The 16,738-nt window shown below is 58.5% G+C and overlaps 1 protein-coding gene across 1 annotated transcript; it reads right to left on the bottom strand.

Annotated features, from left to right (window-relative positions):
* Positions 1 to 10,493: 10,493 nt before the first annotated feature.
* BUD13 (BUD13 homolog) lies at positions 10,494 to 16,254 on the bottom strand. The gene is made up of 11 exons (XM_062014109.1): positions 16,111 to 16,254; positions 15,739 to 15,838; positions 15,288 to 15,372; positions 15,086 to 15,143; positions 13,604 to 14,253; positions 13,118 to 13,275; positions 12,715 to 12,820; positions 12,090 to 12,228; positions 11,733 to 11,917; positions 11,307 to 11,388; positions 10,494 to 11,012 (listed from the first exon to the last, which is right to left on the bottom strand). The coding sequence occupies exons 1-11, from the start codon at positions 16,236 to 16,238 to the stop codon at positions 10,919 to 10,921; spliced, it is 1,785 nt and encodes a 594-aa protein (XP_061870093.1). The 5' UTR covers positions 16,239 to 16,254; the 3' UTR covers positions 10,494 to 10,918.
* Positions 16,255 to 16,738: the final 484 nt, after the last annotated feature.

The following is a 16,738-nucleotide window of genomic DNA, read 5'->3' as shown; positions in this document are numbered from 1 at the left end:
CACTTCTGGACAGAACCCAGTGAGAGGAGAGGGAGCAGAGGGCTGGGCAGATGAGACCGTGGAAGAAGGAGGCAGTGAGGTGGGAGAATAAAGGGAGCGAAGCGGGGAGGAGACGTTGATGCAGGAGAGAGGAGAAAAGATGAGATGTGAAATATGGGAGAGCCAGGATAAAAGCCGTAAAGCGGCTGCACCGGCGCCGCAGCCGCCACGGCACAGCCGGAATTGTCTGTCTTGTTAAGCGCTATATCTGTTTTGATAAATCCCAACCAGCATCACACACCATTTCTCCAGAGCCAGCAATTTCTGCAGCTCCCTCAGAACTCGGGCCGGCTGCTTCTGGTCTCACTTTCCATCCGCTGGCTCCTCAGTCTTCCCCTTTGCTGTAAAGCCACGGGCCAAGCCAGGAAGCCTTTCACACAGAGACTCCCAGGGCCCCAGCCATGAGACACCAGCTTCAGGGAGTTGGACTGGATGATCTCTAGAGTTCTCCTCCAGCCCCTACCATTCTCTGAGGCCTGTTGCTCCCAGGCACTGCCTGGGGAGAGAGGGGCAACGGCGAGGCAGGGCACGGAGAAGACGCCAGGTCACGGGCTGGGAACTGGCCCCAGGTGCCCGGCACCCAGGAGCAGGTTTGGGGACAGCCACACGTCCCCCACTCAGCCTCAGAGGGAGCAGGAGCCCAGGGAGCTCAGCTGCTTCCACCCCAGCCCAACCACACCACGCTCAGCAAGGGATGACTCGCTCAACGCGGGGCATCAAACAGCCCGCAATTAGCTCTTGATCTTAATTACCACACATTACTGATGAGCTCATCAACTTAATCTAATTAGTCTGCGGAGCTCAATTGCCTGTCCCTTTTTCTTAAACAAGGCTCCACGTAAGCCTCTGATGATCCCTTGGGACGGAACCCGTCCCATTGCAGGGCGCAGCACCCAGGCCCCGCCGCCAGCACCCGGCTGCGGGCCGGCGCTGCCGGGAACCCGCCCCTCGCGCCCTCCCTCGCCAGGAACCCATGAAATCCCCTAAAAGCTCCGAACTCGGAGGTAATTACAAGAAGCATCAATTACCCGGCGATGCGGGGTTCGTGAATTCAATTACTTTGCATAGCGATCGATTCAGGCGGGTCCTCGCCGGTCCCCGGAGGAAGTCGGCACATTGTTCTGCAGGCTATTGATTTTACAGTGTAAAACCAAAGCGCCCTCTCCTCTCATTCAGAGCTGCTCGTTCAGCCATATTAACTTTCAGATCATTTCTTTTCTGTACGTCTTTCAACTCTGTTTGTTGCTATCACACAAATGCAGAGCATTACATTGTAGGGAATAATTGAATCAATACAGCCACGGTGCTGCGGGTCTCCTGGGCTCGTGGGAGCTGGCAGGAGCCCCTGCACACCCCGAGGAGAGGGGAGGGGAGGGGAAGGGGGCATTTTAACCTTTCCAGCTACTAAAACCCTCATCAGGTTGTCGAGCTGCCCAGCCAGCTTTCCCCTCTCCCTCCTTCTCAGTCGCAGGCGGCCACACGCAAAGAAGGGACCGGGATAGAAGGAGATGCCCCTTCAAATGAAAAGCCAGAGCATAAAGGAAGAATCCTCCTTCAGATTCAAATGCCTCTGAAAAGAGAGGGTTTTTAATTCCGCTTCCCCTCCCACTGGGATATGAGACAGCTAAACAGCAGCGTGCCTGCTTCCTTCAGATAACCGCTTCCCAACGAGCACCCTAATTGTCGGCGGCCCCTCGCCGGCGCGGCACGGAGCGGGTCATTTACCGCCCGGCACACGCAGCTCGACACAAACCCATCTGCCAGGGGAAATTTCTGTCCTTATCTGGGCTCTGCAAGAGGGTCGCGAGCGGCCCCCGTTAATTGGAGCTTTGATGTTTGTTGTTGGGAGGCCTCTAATCGGCTGCGCTAAGGGCTGAGGCACCGCACAGCACCACGCCGGGGTGGGCACGGCCATAAAGCAGCCAAAGCCCACAGGAACACAGCCTTGGCGACCAAGGGTGATGAGCCGAGGTGCCCCGGGGTCACGGTGTCCCCAGCACGGGGCAGACACCGACCTGCGGCACCGAGAGCCCGCATCCCGCTGGTAAAGCGTCTTTAAAGCTCTTCGGCTCGTCTGCTGCAATATCCTCCCAGCAAATCAAGCATCCCCTTCTTGGGATGTTTTCAATCTGTTTTATGTTGATTTTAATTAATTTGAAACTGAGCAAACAGTTCGTAGCAGGTGGCCGTACAAGTGTGAAATAAGCAAACTGTTCCGCCCGCCGCAAACTCCACCAGTAAATGCCTTCAAATTAATCCCAGCCTCCGAGAGGCTGCTGGCTCCGGCGGGAACCCCGCGCCGCTCGGGCCCTGCTGCTCCGCAAATATTTGCCGTCATCCCGGCACCAGGAGCTGTGGGCAGTGGGGTGGTGGGGAGCAGCGACGTGGGGCTGCCTCGGTGCCTACGCGGCTGCCTGCCCACACACCTTGGTTTAAGCTCCCTCCGGGGCAGGATGGTGGATTTCCTGCTGGGAAAAACTGCACCCTGGATTTGGGAGCAGCTCCTGGAGCTCAGCTGCACCCTGGAATCGGCTCTAACCATAGAGGAACCCATCCTCACCACAGCCCACCCGCTGCCTCGTGCCCGCCCTCCCCGGTGACCCGCAGCCGGGAGCCGGGGACCGCGTGTCCGCCGAGCCGCCCGGGTGATTACAGCATGTTCCGCTCTCCCGCCATCCCCAACGGCTTCGCTTCCCTTCCCCTCAATAAATATGGATGCACAGCTGCTGCTGAAAAGAACCAACCCAGTCACAGAGGGGCGGGTATGAGCCCTGCACGCTTCCCTCTGCGCTCGGCAGCCCAGCGCTGCCTCACACCCCCATCCAAGGGATTTTTCTCCCCAGTTACCAGGCTCAGGCGTCTGCCAAAACCAACCAACACCCACAAATGCAGAGGGGGGAAGGATACAACCTCTGAGAGGAAACCAGCCAGCACTGCCCCTCCTGCAGCCCGGCCCCAGCCGCTGGAAGGAGGTGTGGAGACGAGAGGGCTGTGTCGCCTTCGCGCAGCCCGACGCTTCCCCCTGCCCTTTGCAGGCAGGGATCTGCTCCGCTCCCTACACTCGACTCCTAATCGCTAAATTAACTCCCATCTCGGCTACAGCACTTTCAGAGTCTATTAGTAAATCATGTCCTAGCTGCTTAGCAACTTTTGGTATAAGATCCCTATTAGATCATGTTTCAAGCAGACGGAGATGGAACAGCTATTATCTTAATAAGTCAAACATTTCAGGCTCCGCAGCGGGGACAGGCAGCTCCCACACAGCCCTTGTGTGGGGTACCCCCGTGCCTCCCACCCTTGGGGAGCCCACCCCCAGCAGCCCCAGGGCTGCCTCCGTGCCGCAGCTCATGTCCTCGGTGCTCCTGCAGCCCAGGCAGAGCTGCTTCCCCGCTGGGCTTCATTTCAGACTCCGGGGCTGTCGTTACAGGGAGAAGAAAACCACCACAAGTGTTTGCTGCCTCATCTGTGCAGACATTTCCATCCATCCCCCCGCCCCGGGCAGGACAGGGGCTGCAGGGGAGCTCAGACCTAGCGCAGAGGGATGGAGCCAGGTCCTGTCTATGCCCCCCGAGCCGGGCTGGGGAGGCTGTGCCGGCAATGGCTGCCTGCAGAGCGCCAGCCGTCCCGGTGCCCGCCTCGCTGCACCACACACCAACTCCTCCACCAGCTCCTTGGCTTGAAATCTCATTTGCAGCAGTCAGCTGGAGGTGAGGCAGGCACCGAATTAGCCTCATGTAGTGCTCACATCTCCTCCCAGACCCCCTCCCCAGCTGGCAGGGCACGCAGCCCCCCTGTCCACGCCGGGGCCGCGGGAGTGGTGAGAAGCCGCCGCGCTCCTCGCGCCCGGCTGCATGAGCGACGCGAAGGGTGAGTTATGGCGTGGCTGGATGCACACATATTCTGATAAGGAAGAATAATAACTTGTCAAAGATATATATGATATGTGTTTTCTTTCCAGACAGAATATATATTGGGATAATTCATCAACTCGCCTGGCACTGGCCAGGAGAAGGAGAGAAAAGAAAAAGAATCACAATAAAGAGAAGCCAAGGCAGAAGACTCCCTTGGCATTGAGTGCTGCCTCCCCGCTGCGCCCCTCCATCCCAAGCTGTGCCTGGCAGGGCCCTCTCAGTCGCTGCAGCTGGCACAAGGCAGCAGTGGGTTTGCCTGGGTGGGTTTGTACAGGCTTCAGCAGCAGGAACGCAGACACCCCACAGCCCCGACTCCCCTCTGCCCAACCCTGCTCTGAGTCAGCACAACGTGGCAAGCAGGAATTGAAAGCTGTCCCGGCCTGAAGCAGGAAACCCAGGGAGTGCAGCACGATGCAGAAGGAGGCTGCAGACTCATCTGCCAACTGACACACAAAAGCACATCACAGTTTAGGGCCTTGATTCACCTGCAACCGTCTGATCCTTGAGGTGTTGCTGACTAGTGTCAGCTTTGATCCATATGTGGGGATGGAAACACAAACATCACCAGCACTTCTCCTCCCGGCCCCTGGGGACCAGGCACCCTGCAGCTGTGGCACAGCAGGTGCTGTGCATCGCCACCACAGCCCCAGACATCACAGCACAAAGCCTCCTGTGAGCAGCACACTGCTCAGCCCTGGTTTGGTGTGTTGCAAGCCTGGAGGAGCGGTGAGCTGGCAGGATGTGCCACCAGGAGCAAGAGTGAGAGCAGGACGAGGCCACTGCCTCCATCGCCAGCCAAGCAGCTGCTCTCGAAACACTCAACACAGACCAACGTTCTGGGTAAGGTCACGGTGTGGGAAGACATGGCGGCGTTTCCTCCTCAGCGAGCGAAGCCGAGGAGTCCCCGCTTGCTCCCCTCTGCTCCCACCCTGGCAACATCAAACCACCTCTCACTACTTCAGCTCCCATATGACATTTATACTCTAACACACAGAAGGAAATTGGTCTCTTCCAAGACACATAAACATTTGCCTCCTGACAGCTGGAGCCCCGGCAGCACTGGCCTTGGCAGCCGGGGGGAAGGGGAGGACCCAGGGACACAGGCCACTGCAGCCGCCCTCACCCTGCCCTCCCCAGCTTGGCACAAGGGTAGGCGAAGGGGAGAAGGAGCTGAAGCCCCCAGAAGCGCGAGGGGAGCACGAGGGCTTGCCTTCTGCCCGGGTGAGGCGGCGCTGCCTCCGGCCCACCATTGATTAATTGAGCACTGCCATTAAAATGTCACCGAGAAAATTATTAAGTGAAGGTAAACCACTTCCACGCGTCAAAAGCAAAGGCAATCAGTCCCAGGCATGTCCCCTTAGGAAATTATGTGGAGTAATTAATCAAAAAGCTAATGAGAAATGTGTTTTCTTTCCCAGCCTAACACCACATCATATTCTTATTAGCCGAGGTTATTACAATAGTAATCATGCATGCTCCGAGTTCAGATTGGGTTTTTTTGCTCCACTGCCACCAATTTGGAAAGCCATTAATGGAAAAGATAAACCCCGATACACAAGCCAGCCCTTTGTGCCTGTTTGCACGACGTGAGATAATCACCTGCACCCCGACGGCGCACGGCCCCGGTCCCCGGCGACGGGCCGCCCCTCCCACCACCCACGGGCAACCACCAGCCCCACGGCTGGGCAGGGGCTGCCCGCTCCCCCTCCCTCCTGCTCCGCTCCTCCAGCCCCTTCCCAACCTGGAAAGACACCCCCTGCATCGGGCAGCGGCCTGAAGTGGGCCGTTTGCTCACTCACCTCACAGAGCAGCCACCTGCCAATCCTCCCGGCCGTCAAGTGCACAGTCAGCAGCCTGGCGAAGGGAAATCAACTCTGCTTGGTGTTCGGTGTTAAATAATTCAGCCCCCTACGGAGAGAGTGGGGAGAAGAATGAGTCTGACAAAAAAATGTAAAGATTTCCTATGCCCTGTTAAAAATGCATTGACCTGATTAGCTCGCTGGAGGGATGCTGAGCCACGGCGGAGCCAAGCAGGGAAACCCAGCCTGGCAGTGACAGCACAGCAGAGCTCAGTGGGGAAACACGCCTGCAGGAGCACCTTCCCTGCTGTCTGTTTCGTGTTTTCCCTCCTTGCACAGAGGGAGCTCAGAGGGCATCCCCTTGTCCAGGGGACACCTCACACCTTCCCAGCACAGCTCCCTCACAGCTTGGTGCGGCAGAGCTGAAGGGCCGCTGCCATGGCTGCTCTGCTCTGCCCTGTGCAGCCCTCTGCCTCCCCTCCCTGCCTGCCACGCTGCCTCGGATCCCTCCCTGCCTGCCACGCTGCCTCGGAACCCGCCGGGATCTCTCTGGGATGTTTGGCAGCTCCAGCTTTGATGTGGGGATTAATGAGAACCGACACCGCTGGAGCAAAGCCTTCAGAAGCCCAAAGGCAGGGCCTGGGGCAAGGCTGGAGGGGACGATGCTCTCTGCGTGCTCCCTTTGATTGCTCCAGGCTCCCAGCAGCAGGACGAGCCGGCAGCAAGGGGCTGGGAGCCACGGCGGGGAAGGGCAGGTTGCCCAGGGCTGCCTGGCATCGGCCTCGCCGAGAGCCACTGCCGGGCTTGGCTTTGCAAAGGCACCCGGGCACGTCAGCCCACACAAACCCCGGCCTCCCAGGGAGAGGCAGGACTTGGGATGCGGAGGGAGCCTGGGCTGAAGCCCCTCAGTGCCACTCCCCCTCCTCCCTGCCCAGCCCTGGCACCAGGGAAGGTGGTGGATGCTCACCAGCAGCACCGGAGCAGCGCTGGCTGAGAGAGGGATGTGGGGTGCCCGTGTCCTCTGCCTGCTGCCCAGGACAGGGCTCTTCTTTAGGCTGGAGACCTTGTGGCACAGCACCTGAGCAGGATTTGGCCAACATCCCAGTTGTGCTCGCTATGATCAGCAAAGTGGAGTCAGGGCTAGAGATAAAACACCACCAAAACACCCTGAAGAGAAGCCAACACAATACAACAAACGCCCCCCTGAATCTGCTGAGTCATCTCCAGGCACGACAACCCCCCTGGTGCTCAACAGGCACCGAGGAGCTCAGACAGTGATGAAGAGCTTTGCTTTGGGCTGAGCAGGACGAGGAAGGACATCAAGAACCCGGAATCCCCAGCTAACAGCTGGGATGCCAAGCAGGGGTACAGCAGACCCAGGCAGGAACCAGAGCGTGGCTCAGTCCCCACAGGAGATGCTCGGTCAGTCAGCCTTGCTCGGGCTGGCCCGGTCCTGCTGGAGGACGGGTCCTGGCTGCTGCCCTTGTGTCCTGCATGGGAAGGGGAGCCCAGGCTGCCTCAGCTGCTGTTCCCACAGCTGAAGGGCCTCCCCAGTGAATATGGATGAACATCTGCCTCTGCTGAGGTGGAACAAATGGTTAGAGATTGAGCTCAACGATCCTGATGCCGTGCCCGCTACCCTGGGCATGGACTGGTCGTGGTCCAGAGCCGCCAGGGCGACCTTTCAGTGTCTGGAAGAGATGCCACAGACTTTTGTCATCACCCTTGTGTGGGCAAAGCCCTCCACGGCCTCCTTCTCCTGGAAGGGATGAGCGTGCTCATGTCCCAGGAGGCAGAGGCTGCCCGAGACCTGGCTCAGTGCCCAGGGCCGGGGCTGGCAGTGGGGTTGGGAAGCTTCCCACGCCCCACACACACAGCAGGGCCTGGCCCGGGAGCCCCATGACTCGGGGCCTCGCTCCAAGCACCAGATAACACACCTAAACCGTGTTTATTTCCATCCAGGCTGCTTTTTAATTTGATTATTTATCTGCCGTTTAGCCTCTGACAGATCAAAGGCTCGGCGGAGGGGAAGCGGAGCCGGGCGGCGCATGGAAATGAGCCTCGATGCATAATTAATTAACACAAAACAGTTTCATTAGGAGATGGTGTTTGTCTGACAAACCGAGGTGGTGTGAAGAGGGCAGGGGAAAGGCATCACCTCGGCAGGGCGAGCACCAGCCCCGGCACGGCCGTGCCAGCCCCGGGCTCCGGGGCAGGAGCACAGCCCCCTCCCCGTCCCGGCACTCCACACCTCCTCCCCTCACTCATTCATCTGTTTTTAATTCTATTAAGGGATGGCCAGGAGAAAAAAAAAAGAGTATCAATTTTAGATTAACAAGGTTATTAGCACTTAATTATGTGAGGTGTCTTTGTAATTGAAACGGGAAAGAGGAAGCGCCATAAATATCCCCGGCCCCGAGCTCCTGGGGCTTGGAGGGTGGCTCTCGATTCAGCGGGCTGTGCAACCATAAATATTAAACACCCTCTGAAAAGACCGAGGAGGCGGCAGAGAGGATGCCCTCTGGATATTCCGGCGCTCTCGCCTTTACAAATATTCATTAACTGGGATCCACAAAAGTTATTTCCACCCAGACTCGGTGGATGAGAGAGAGAGAGGATACTCAAAAAACAGTCTAGAGTAAATATTATTAGTGATTTTTATCGCTGCGTGTCCCTAATTACGGAATAATTAGGGAAAGAGCACATCTGCATATGCAATTGCTAACCTGTCAGGCTCGTGGCCCGGCTGTGGGAGGGAGCCGAGGGGAAAGTGCTTCACCCCGACACTGTCCCGGAGCGCCCCCGTGCTCCTGCTGCAGGCCAGCACCCGTTCCCATCCTGCCCTGCTGAGCGCCCGCAGCCCCGAGCCGCTGCCCGAACGACAGATCCCAGGCTCTTCTTAATTAAAGGATACCAAGAGACGTGAGCAGGAAACCGGCATCACTTGCCAGAAGCCACCTGGCTGCAGCTATTGAAGACCCCGAGCCAGAGGCAGGGCTGGGGAGCAGCCCCGCTGAGCCCCAGGCAAGGGGCAGCAGGATAGGAGCAGGACAGCCCTTCGTTACCCCTGAGGGTGGTGGCTGGGGCTGGTCCCACCAGCACCCACCCAACGCAGGGCCTGGGGACGGGCGCTGTCACACGTCAGGGAGTTACTCCCCTCGCCTCAGCCACACACTCAGCGACAAGCTCATCAACACAAATCTAATTATGATGCGTGAGGCCAAGCCTAATTGCCTGTCCTTGACACAACTCACGCACCACCTAAGCCTATTAGCCACTGTAAGCCTATTATTGTTATTATCGTGCTGTCAAAAGTATAAAAGTGAAGCAGTCGAACGGGGTGGGGGGGGAACATAATGTTGTGCAATTAGCAGCCAAACACCAGACAAATCAGCTCATTAATTGCTGGAGCGAGCCCGCTCTGGCAGCCACCAGCAGTGCCCGTGGCAGGGTGAAGCTGCCCAGCACCGGGCACAGAGCAGCAGGAGCGGGCCGTAGCCTCCGACAAGGGGCAAACGGCCCCAGGAGCGGCTTCTCTGTAAAAGCCACAGAGTGTGAAGTCAAGAGCTGGACTCAAAGGTGTGGCTCGGTGCCCGAGCTGCATCCCTGTCACCCCCTCCACCCCATCCAGCTGCCACCTGGCTCCTAATTAAATGCCGCTAACGAGCGCAGGGGGCTGCCTGTGCACACACACACACACACACACACACACACAGAGACACAGCCTCTGCCTCACCCTCCTCCCAGACTTATCGCTGCTCGCAGGATGTTTACAGTAATTTCTAATTTGTGCAATTATTAATCATTTTTCTATCTGCCTCGTTTGCATAACAATGGCTGTGCTGGCTGCTTTGCCACCACTCTGAATGACAGGCCTCCAAATTCAATTAACATTCCCACAGTCCTTCTTGTCTGTCTGTGAGCATGGTTAAAGCTAATCAGAGCTGGTGCTGGATGGCAGGAGCTGGGCTGCTGTCCTTCAGAAGGGCTAATGAAGAGATCTGCTCCCCCTCCATCCCCCGTCTCCTCCCAGGGATCCCCCACTGCTGTGTCAGTGCAGCCCCCAGAGCACAGGAGCCAGGGTGACCAGCCACCCTGCAGCTCAGACAGCACACATTGCTCTACATAGAAACACTCAGGTCAGCAAGAGCAACCGTGAGCTCGTGCCAAATGGAACTCTGCTTGTCAAGGCTGCAGCTGCCTCAAGGCACAGGAGGAAAAAGGTACAGGTTCCGGTGACAGAAGGGGAAAGACCAAGTGGAAACCACAGACATTTCCAGCAGCTCACATCCCTCGGGGCTGCCACAGCATCACCTCACGCTCCCAAACCATCCTCCTTCCAACAGGCTGCAACGGGACCCACACAGGCACAGCTTTCAAGCCCCAGAGCTGCTCAGACACAGCACCACACCACAGCTCACTCCCACCTCTGCCCATCCCTCTCCCAGCCTGAGGCACAGGCTGCAAGCAGCACTCTGTGCTTCACACGCTAAGGAGCGGCAGCAGAAAGGGCTCTGTCCCCAAAGGACGGGGTGAAGCTTAACCCATCGCCCCACACGCACCGGAGGTGCAGCAACCTCCTGCTCCACACCCAATGGCCACCAGAGGATCTTGAGGAAGAGGCCTGGAAGCACAATTTGTTGGGCAGAGCCCCAGTAGACATCACAAACAGTCCTTTCCCAGCAGTCCCACAGTTACTTACCCTCCTTTCCCCTGCCTTGGAAATAAACACCAGCAGGCAAAATGAAGTAAAAAAGGAGAAAGTATTTACAGGTGTAAAAGTGGATTCCAGAACGGCAAGAAACATAACACAGGGACTAAAAAAAGAGGGCAGGAGGTGCCCAGGCTCTCCCACTCCCGAGAGGATTCCCATTGCACTCCGAGTGCCTCAGCACCCCTGCAGACAGAGACTGGCCACGTGGCCACCCGCTGCCACAGAAGATGAGGCACCTCCATGGAATGTGCCCCCACATTTAACACCTGCTCCCAGAACAACTGCAGTTATTTCCACAAGTGCTCTCTCACCAGCAGGGATGAAGGGAAGCTAGAGAGCTTCCCCCTGCCCGCCTCTGGCACACAGTCCCACACTGCTGAGGATGAGCTTCGCTGTTCCAGTGGCAGTAGGCAAAGCTCTGACGCCTCGATGGGGAGCTTCACGTGGTTCCACACCTACATGTCCTCGACACTCCACTTGTAGGCCAGCTCCTGCACTGCCTTCTTGTTGGCCATCCTGGCAAAGCGCTGCTGCTCGAACCCATTGGACCTGCAAAGAGACAGCGAGAGGAGCGTGGGGTGCGGCTCGGGGCACCCACAGAGCTTCCTAGGGACACCGTGAGCTCTGCAGGACGCTGCTGTGGCTCAGGTCCCACCTCTATCTGTGCTTAGGAGCAGCAGCACCTCTGCAGCTACCCGTGCCCTGTGTCCCATTCCTGACCCAAGGCACTCAACCCTGCCACTGCCACCAATCCCTTTGTGCTGCCAACCCTCCACCTTCAGGTTGCACAGCTCTGGGAGTGTTCCTGCCCCTCTGACACACCCTTCCAGCAGGAGCAGGTACCTGTCCACGCCGTCCCAGCGATGCCCAGGCCAGATATTAAACCTGTTGAGCGGAGGTGCCGGGCCCTTGTACCGTGGTTTCTCTGGAAAGAGAAAGAGCAACGCGGCCGCTGACTCCCCACAGCCTGCTCACAGCAGCAGCAGCCCACAGGGCATGTGCAGCACAGAGGCTGCTCAACGGCCCAGGGAGCAAACTCCCATGGATCAAATGGGAGTGTGCTGGCACTGAAGTGACTGGATGCTGCTCTCCCAGCTGACAAACCCCGCTCTCCCTCATCGTAAGCGTCAGAAACAGCCAAGACTGCACCAACCACAGCCCAGGAGCCCTGAGCTGCTCTGGCAGCCTGGACACTTGGCTTTACCAGCAGCTGCATCTCTGCTCTGCTGGGCACTTCAACCATCCCCTGGGGCAGCTCCACATCCAAACCTTTCTTTTCTTTGCTCTCCTTGGCTTTCCTTTTCTTGATGAAGTCGGCCATGGGGTCTCCTTCCCTCTCCTGCTCCCGCAGCATTCGGTCCAGGTCCTGGTCATCGATGTAACGGGCCAACGGCTTCTGCATCTCCTTCAGGGCATCCTCCACGTTCTGCTGCTGTTGCTTGCCCTGTGCCAGCCTGAAAACAAACACCAAGTTTCACTCCAAAAGCCAAGCCACGGCTTCCCTGGCCGAGCTCTGCCACACACACGGCACTGCCAGTGGGGGGGATCCCAGAGGGGGACTCAGTGTAGCACCAAGCGACAGGGGAAGGGCCCAGGGAGGTGTAGGGCAGCTCAGCTGACTCGTACCCTCTGCCCCAGCGGGCATACTGCTCGTCCCGCTCGGCCTGGGCCTCGGCTTGCTGCTGCTGCTCCAGCCGCTCCTGCTCCAGGTTCCTCTTGCGGCCCCACTTGTCCCGGAAGACGGTCTGGGAGTGCTGGGACTCGTCTGGAGGGGACAGGTGCCTCAGGTCAGGCCTTGCAGAGCATTTTGCCATCTCCAGATCGTTCAGTAACAAACTGACTCCTGACCACGTTTTTCTCTCACGCTCCTTTCGGTCCCTGAGTCAGTTTCTCATCCATAACCGGGCAGGATCATGGCTGCTTTTCACCCCTGCCCCACACAGCCACACTCCCACCTCAAGCTCTCTCTCTGCTTCCTCAGCCTTGTAGATGGAACAGGCAGCAAAACAAGAAAGCCTCCTGCCCTGCTGATGATTTCCTGGTACTGCTTTCAAACCACTGTTTGTGCAGCTTTCCCTTCAAGGGCTCAGTGGCCCTACGCAGAGATTCCCTCGGCACAGCCTGATGCCGCTCTACACGGACAGTCCCCAGCAGCATCCTGGCACCAGGGCCCAACACCACAGCAAGGGGCAGCTAAAACCAGTGGAAGAGAAAGCAAGATGGGTCTCCTGCTGTGTTTTCACAGACTGACCTTCCAAGACCTTGTTTCTCTGCTGCTTCCTGAGCTCCTGCTGCTCCCTCCGCAGCACGTCAGCTGACACCAAGCCAGCTTTGCCCCCAGATGACATGATGGCTACCTGCAAACCAACCCAAGATGGCATTTACCAGGGGTGCATCAGCAGACGCAGCCCTGTTACAAAGCCTCTGTGCTGGCACCCACGCCACAAACTGTCTCAGAGCTCCAAGGAGAGCAGAGCAGGGCAGGGCAGAGCTCCTCCCCACACCTCTTGTTACTGCAAGCAGAGAGGCTGGCCCAGATAAACACAAGAGGTGTGTGAAATTCCACCTCCGTGGCTTGTGAGTTATTGGGACTTTTACAGTTTCCTCTGAACAGGAAGTAATCCACAGCTCAAATGGAAAGTCACAACGTTTACCTTCTTGGGAGAGCCCCTGGCATCGCTGCGGCGTTGAGGGGAGAGCTGAGGGGGGCTGGAGGCACGCTGAGCCCGCCGTGGCGGGGACAGATACGAGTCTGGAGACCTGCTGGGACTCCGCTGGACCTGCCGAAGCTTCTTTGTGGTTGGAGAAGGACCTGCAGCAAAGACAGGCCCCAAGTGAAAACCACACAACTGGATGGTGCTGGTCTCGTGAAAGAGCTGAACATGAAAACCAAGAGCTTAAGAGACAACGAGCTGAAGGGAAAAGACCAAGGCTGTGGATTCTCTCCCCACTGAACACATCCTGCCTGGAGACAGCGTTCTGGTTCAGTGTGCCTTTGGGAGGTGTTTAAGCCTGAGCCAGCTAACACTGAGGTTTAGCCCAGCTGATGAAAAAGCAGCGCTACAGGAACGGCTGCCCATCATGGGCACACACTGCCAGCCCCACGCCACTCACCTCTCCCACCTCCTGCACACACTCACCTTTGGCTCGGCTCTGCTTCTGCACACTGGGGGACCCAGGCCTCGTCCTCCGGGGCGGTGACGCATCTGGGTCTGAATCGGGCCGCCTCCTGCGCGGTGGGGACAGATCTGGAGTGGCCTGACGCCTGCGACGGGTGCTGGGCTGGTCTGACACGTGCTGGGGCCGAGACAGCTCTCCTTGCACTGCCCCTCGCTGCCACTTCTCTGCACTTTTGCAGCCCTTTTTCTTTGGAGAGTCATCTGGGGAGTCGTGGCGCTTCCTCCTGGGCGGGGAGAGGTCGGGGGAGTCGTGGCGCTTCCTCCTGGGAGGTGACAGGTCTGGGGAGTTGTGCTTCTTCCTTGGAGGCGACAGGTCAGGGGAGTCGTGGCGCTTCTTCCTTGGAGGTGACAGGTCAGGGGAGTCGTGGCGCTGGCGCCTGGGAGGTGACAGGTCAGGGGAGTCGTGGCGCTGGCGCCTGGGAGGTGACAGGTCAGGGGAGTCGTGGCGTTGGCGCCTGGGAGCCATGAGGTTGGGGCAGTTGTTTGTATCCCGCCTGGGAGGGGACAGATCTGGGGAGCTGTGGCGCTGCTGCCCTGCAGGAGATGTGTCTGGGGAGAGTTGTTGAGCTCCCCGCGGGGACGAGCTGTCCGGGGAGTCGTGGCGTTGGCGCCTGGCAGGGGAGAAGGCAACAAGGAGAGTTAGAGGCTGGTTTGTTTGGCTGTCTGCAGACTGGACACAAAACCCCCCTAAAGCTGGCAGGACAGGTCAAGGCTGGAAATGCCTTTCTGCATGCAAAGCCACGCTCAATTCGGCACCTCTGCGTGGTGACCTGCAGTGCTGAGACACAGGCTCAGCACAGCTGACAGAGTAGATCCCACACTGCATCACAGCCCAGCTGGCACTGGAAAGGCTCCAGGGACCACGGGGACTCTGTGACCACAGTTCTGTGCCCTTTTGTCATCACCTCGCAAGGAAACTGAGGGGCATTACAATAACTTGCTGGTAAAACGCCAGAATTCACTTGGCCAAATCAGGGTGAGCTGAGATTTGCTGAAGGCAAACAACTCTGAGGGCTGAGGCCACAAACTGCAGAGGGACAGCCCTGGGAGAGCTGCATGAAGAGATAAAGTAACAGAAAAGAGAGGAAATTGGCCTGTCTGAGGTGAACAAGAGTGAGGCCACCCAGGAACAGCCAAGGGGATTGTAAACCTGCAGTAGAAACTTAAGACTCCAAGAAGAGAAGCCACCTAGAGATAGACAAAGGAATGAGATCCCAGGCTCAAGTATGAGGATTTATCTGAACCCTCACAGGAGAGGAGGGAACTCAGACTGTAAGGGTAAAAGAACCCCAGGATTTTGGGGTTCGAGACCGCTCTTGTATAAGAGGGCTCCAGCTCGAGCTATAACAAACCCACTGTGCCACACCCCAGAGCCTCAACACTTCTTTAGAAGGAGTAGGATTTAGCAACCCTTCAGAAGGATCTCTGGTTGGAGCCTCCTACCTGACGCTGGCTTTGGCAAGAACAGACAGATCCGAACTTTGGGAGTCTTCGTTCTGGTCTAAGGACAAAAGCAGAAAGGCACCATCAGGAGGGCTCTCCGCAGCTCACAATCTCTTTAGCATTTCAAGGATTCTCTTTAAGCCAGTGGTGGTTTGGAGCAGCTGAACATTCAAGGTAGGAGGGCAGAGAGTCTTGCTCTCACCTCCTAAAAGTTTCCATTTCGAATTTGTCCGGAATTCCTCCATGAGCTTCACTTCATCCGGACGCTCGTCAATGAACTCTGCCACCTGGAGACAGCACACCAGAGCAAACCACAGGGCTTTGAGGAAAAGAGAGAATTGCCTCCCACCCTAGAACACAAATAACTAACAATACAGCCATCGTTTCTCTGCCTTCCTACAGCCAGACCTCAGCACAAGCTCAGCACAGCTGGGTCTCTACCATGAGCTTTTACCCCTGGGGAAGCTGCAGAACTGGCCAGAACAGGTCCTCTTCTCTGGAGAAAGCTAATTTGGTCCCTCGTGTTTAGAGGACAGCTCGCCCACCACTGCCCTGAGCACAGGCTGGTGACTGCTTCCCAGAGACAGAGCACAGGTCACCCAGCAGAAGAGATTGATGATATGAGCCCACCCTGGCCTTAACTCTCCACTCACCACAGGCATGTCCCCTTCATCCTCCTCCTCCTCCTCCTCCTCCTTCTGCTGGGCATCGGAGATGCTGTTCCAGCCGAGATCATCATCCACGATCCGCATCCTGTGAGCGGGGAGAGCGGCCTCGCCGTCAGGGGAAGGGAACTCGGACCGGGGTGGGGGGAAAACAGCTGACCCTCGGGCAACCTGTGACGCCACGGAGGGACTCCCTGAGGCGGGGGACGGGAATCTCCGATCCCGCGGGGGGCACCTGTGACGCGAGCGCGGGGAACGTGTGTCCCCGGGCCAGGCTGAGAGGCCGGGCCGCAGGCCGAGCCCGCTCCCGCCGCCCTTCCCCGCCGCCCTTCCCCGCCGCCCCCGCTCCTCGCCGCTCACCCTCTTCGGCCGCTGCCTCCCGGCGGCTTCTTCCTGCGGCGGCGGCGCTGCGGGGCGTGCGGGGCGGCCGCGGGGCCGCTCAGGTACCGCTGCAGGTACTCGGCCTTCGACTGACCCGCCGACACCATCTTGGCTCCGGCCGGAAATGACGCGACAGAGGGCCCCGGCGCGTGACGACGGAGGGAAATGGCGTGAGAAAGGGGCGTGGCCACGGCCGTGAGGGCGGGCGCGCGGTGGGCGTGGCCACGGGCGGGGTGAATGGAGGGAGCTGGGGCGTGGCTAAGGGCGCGCGTGATTGGCGGGTTGGCACTGTGGGCGTGGCTAAGGGCGGGTTGAATGGAGGCAGCCGTGTGGGGGCGTGGCTAAGGGCGCGCGTGATTGGCGGGTTGGCGCGGTGGGCGTGGCCACGGGCGGGGTGAATGGAGGGAGCTGTGGGGGCGTGGCTAAGGGCGCGCGTGATTGGCGGGTGGGCGCGGTGGGCGTGGCTAAGGGCGCGTGAATGGCCGGTGCTGGGAGCGTGGCCGTGGCCAGGAGGAGGCGCGGTTACGCCAGGCTCTGGGTGACGGGGCGGGAGGACGGGCGGGCTCTGGCCGCAGCTAGCCGCAGGAAGAGGCGGCCCTATGGCCGC

Source organism: Colius striatus, chromosome 23 (assembly GCF_028858725.1).
Source record: "Colius striatus isolate bColStr4 chromosome 23, bColStr4.1.hap1, whole genome shotgun sequence".
NCBI lineage: Eukaryota > Metazoa > Chordata > Aves > Coliiformes > Coliidae > Colius > Colius striatus.
This window is presented reverse-complemented; position numbering and strand designations above follow the sequence as displayed.

Excerpts from the sequence above, each read along its gene's own strand:
- BUD13 (XM_062014109.1), bottom strand. The coding sequence starts at position 16,238 with ATGGTGTCGGCGGGTCAGTCGAAGGCCGAGTACCTGCAGCGGTACCTG. Across the intron at positions 14,254-15,085 it reads CTTGCCAAAGCCAGCGTCAG|GCGCCAACGCCACGACTCCC; the intron begins GTAGGAGGCTCC and ends CTCCCCTGCCAG. Across the intron at positions 11,918-12,089 it reads TATGCCCGCTGGGGCAGAGG|GCTGGCACAGGGCAAGCAAC; the intron begins GTACGAGTCAGC and ends GTTTGTTTTCAG.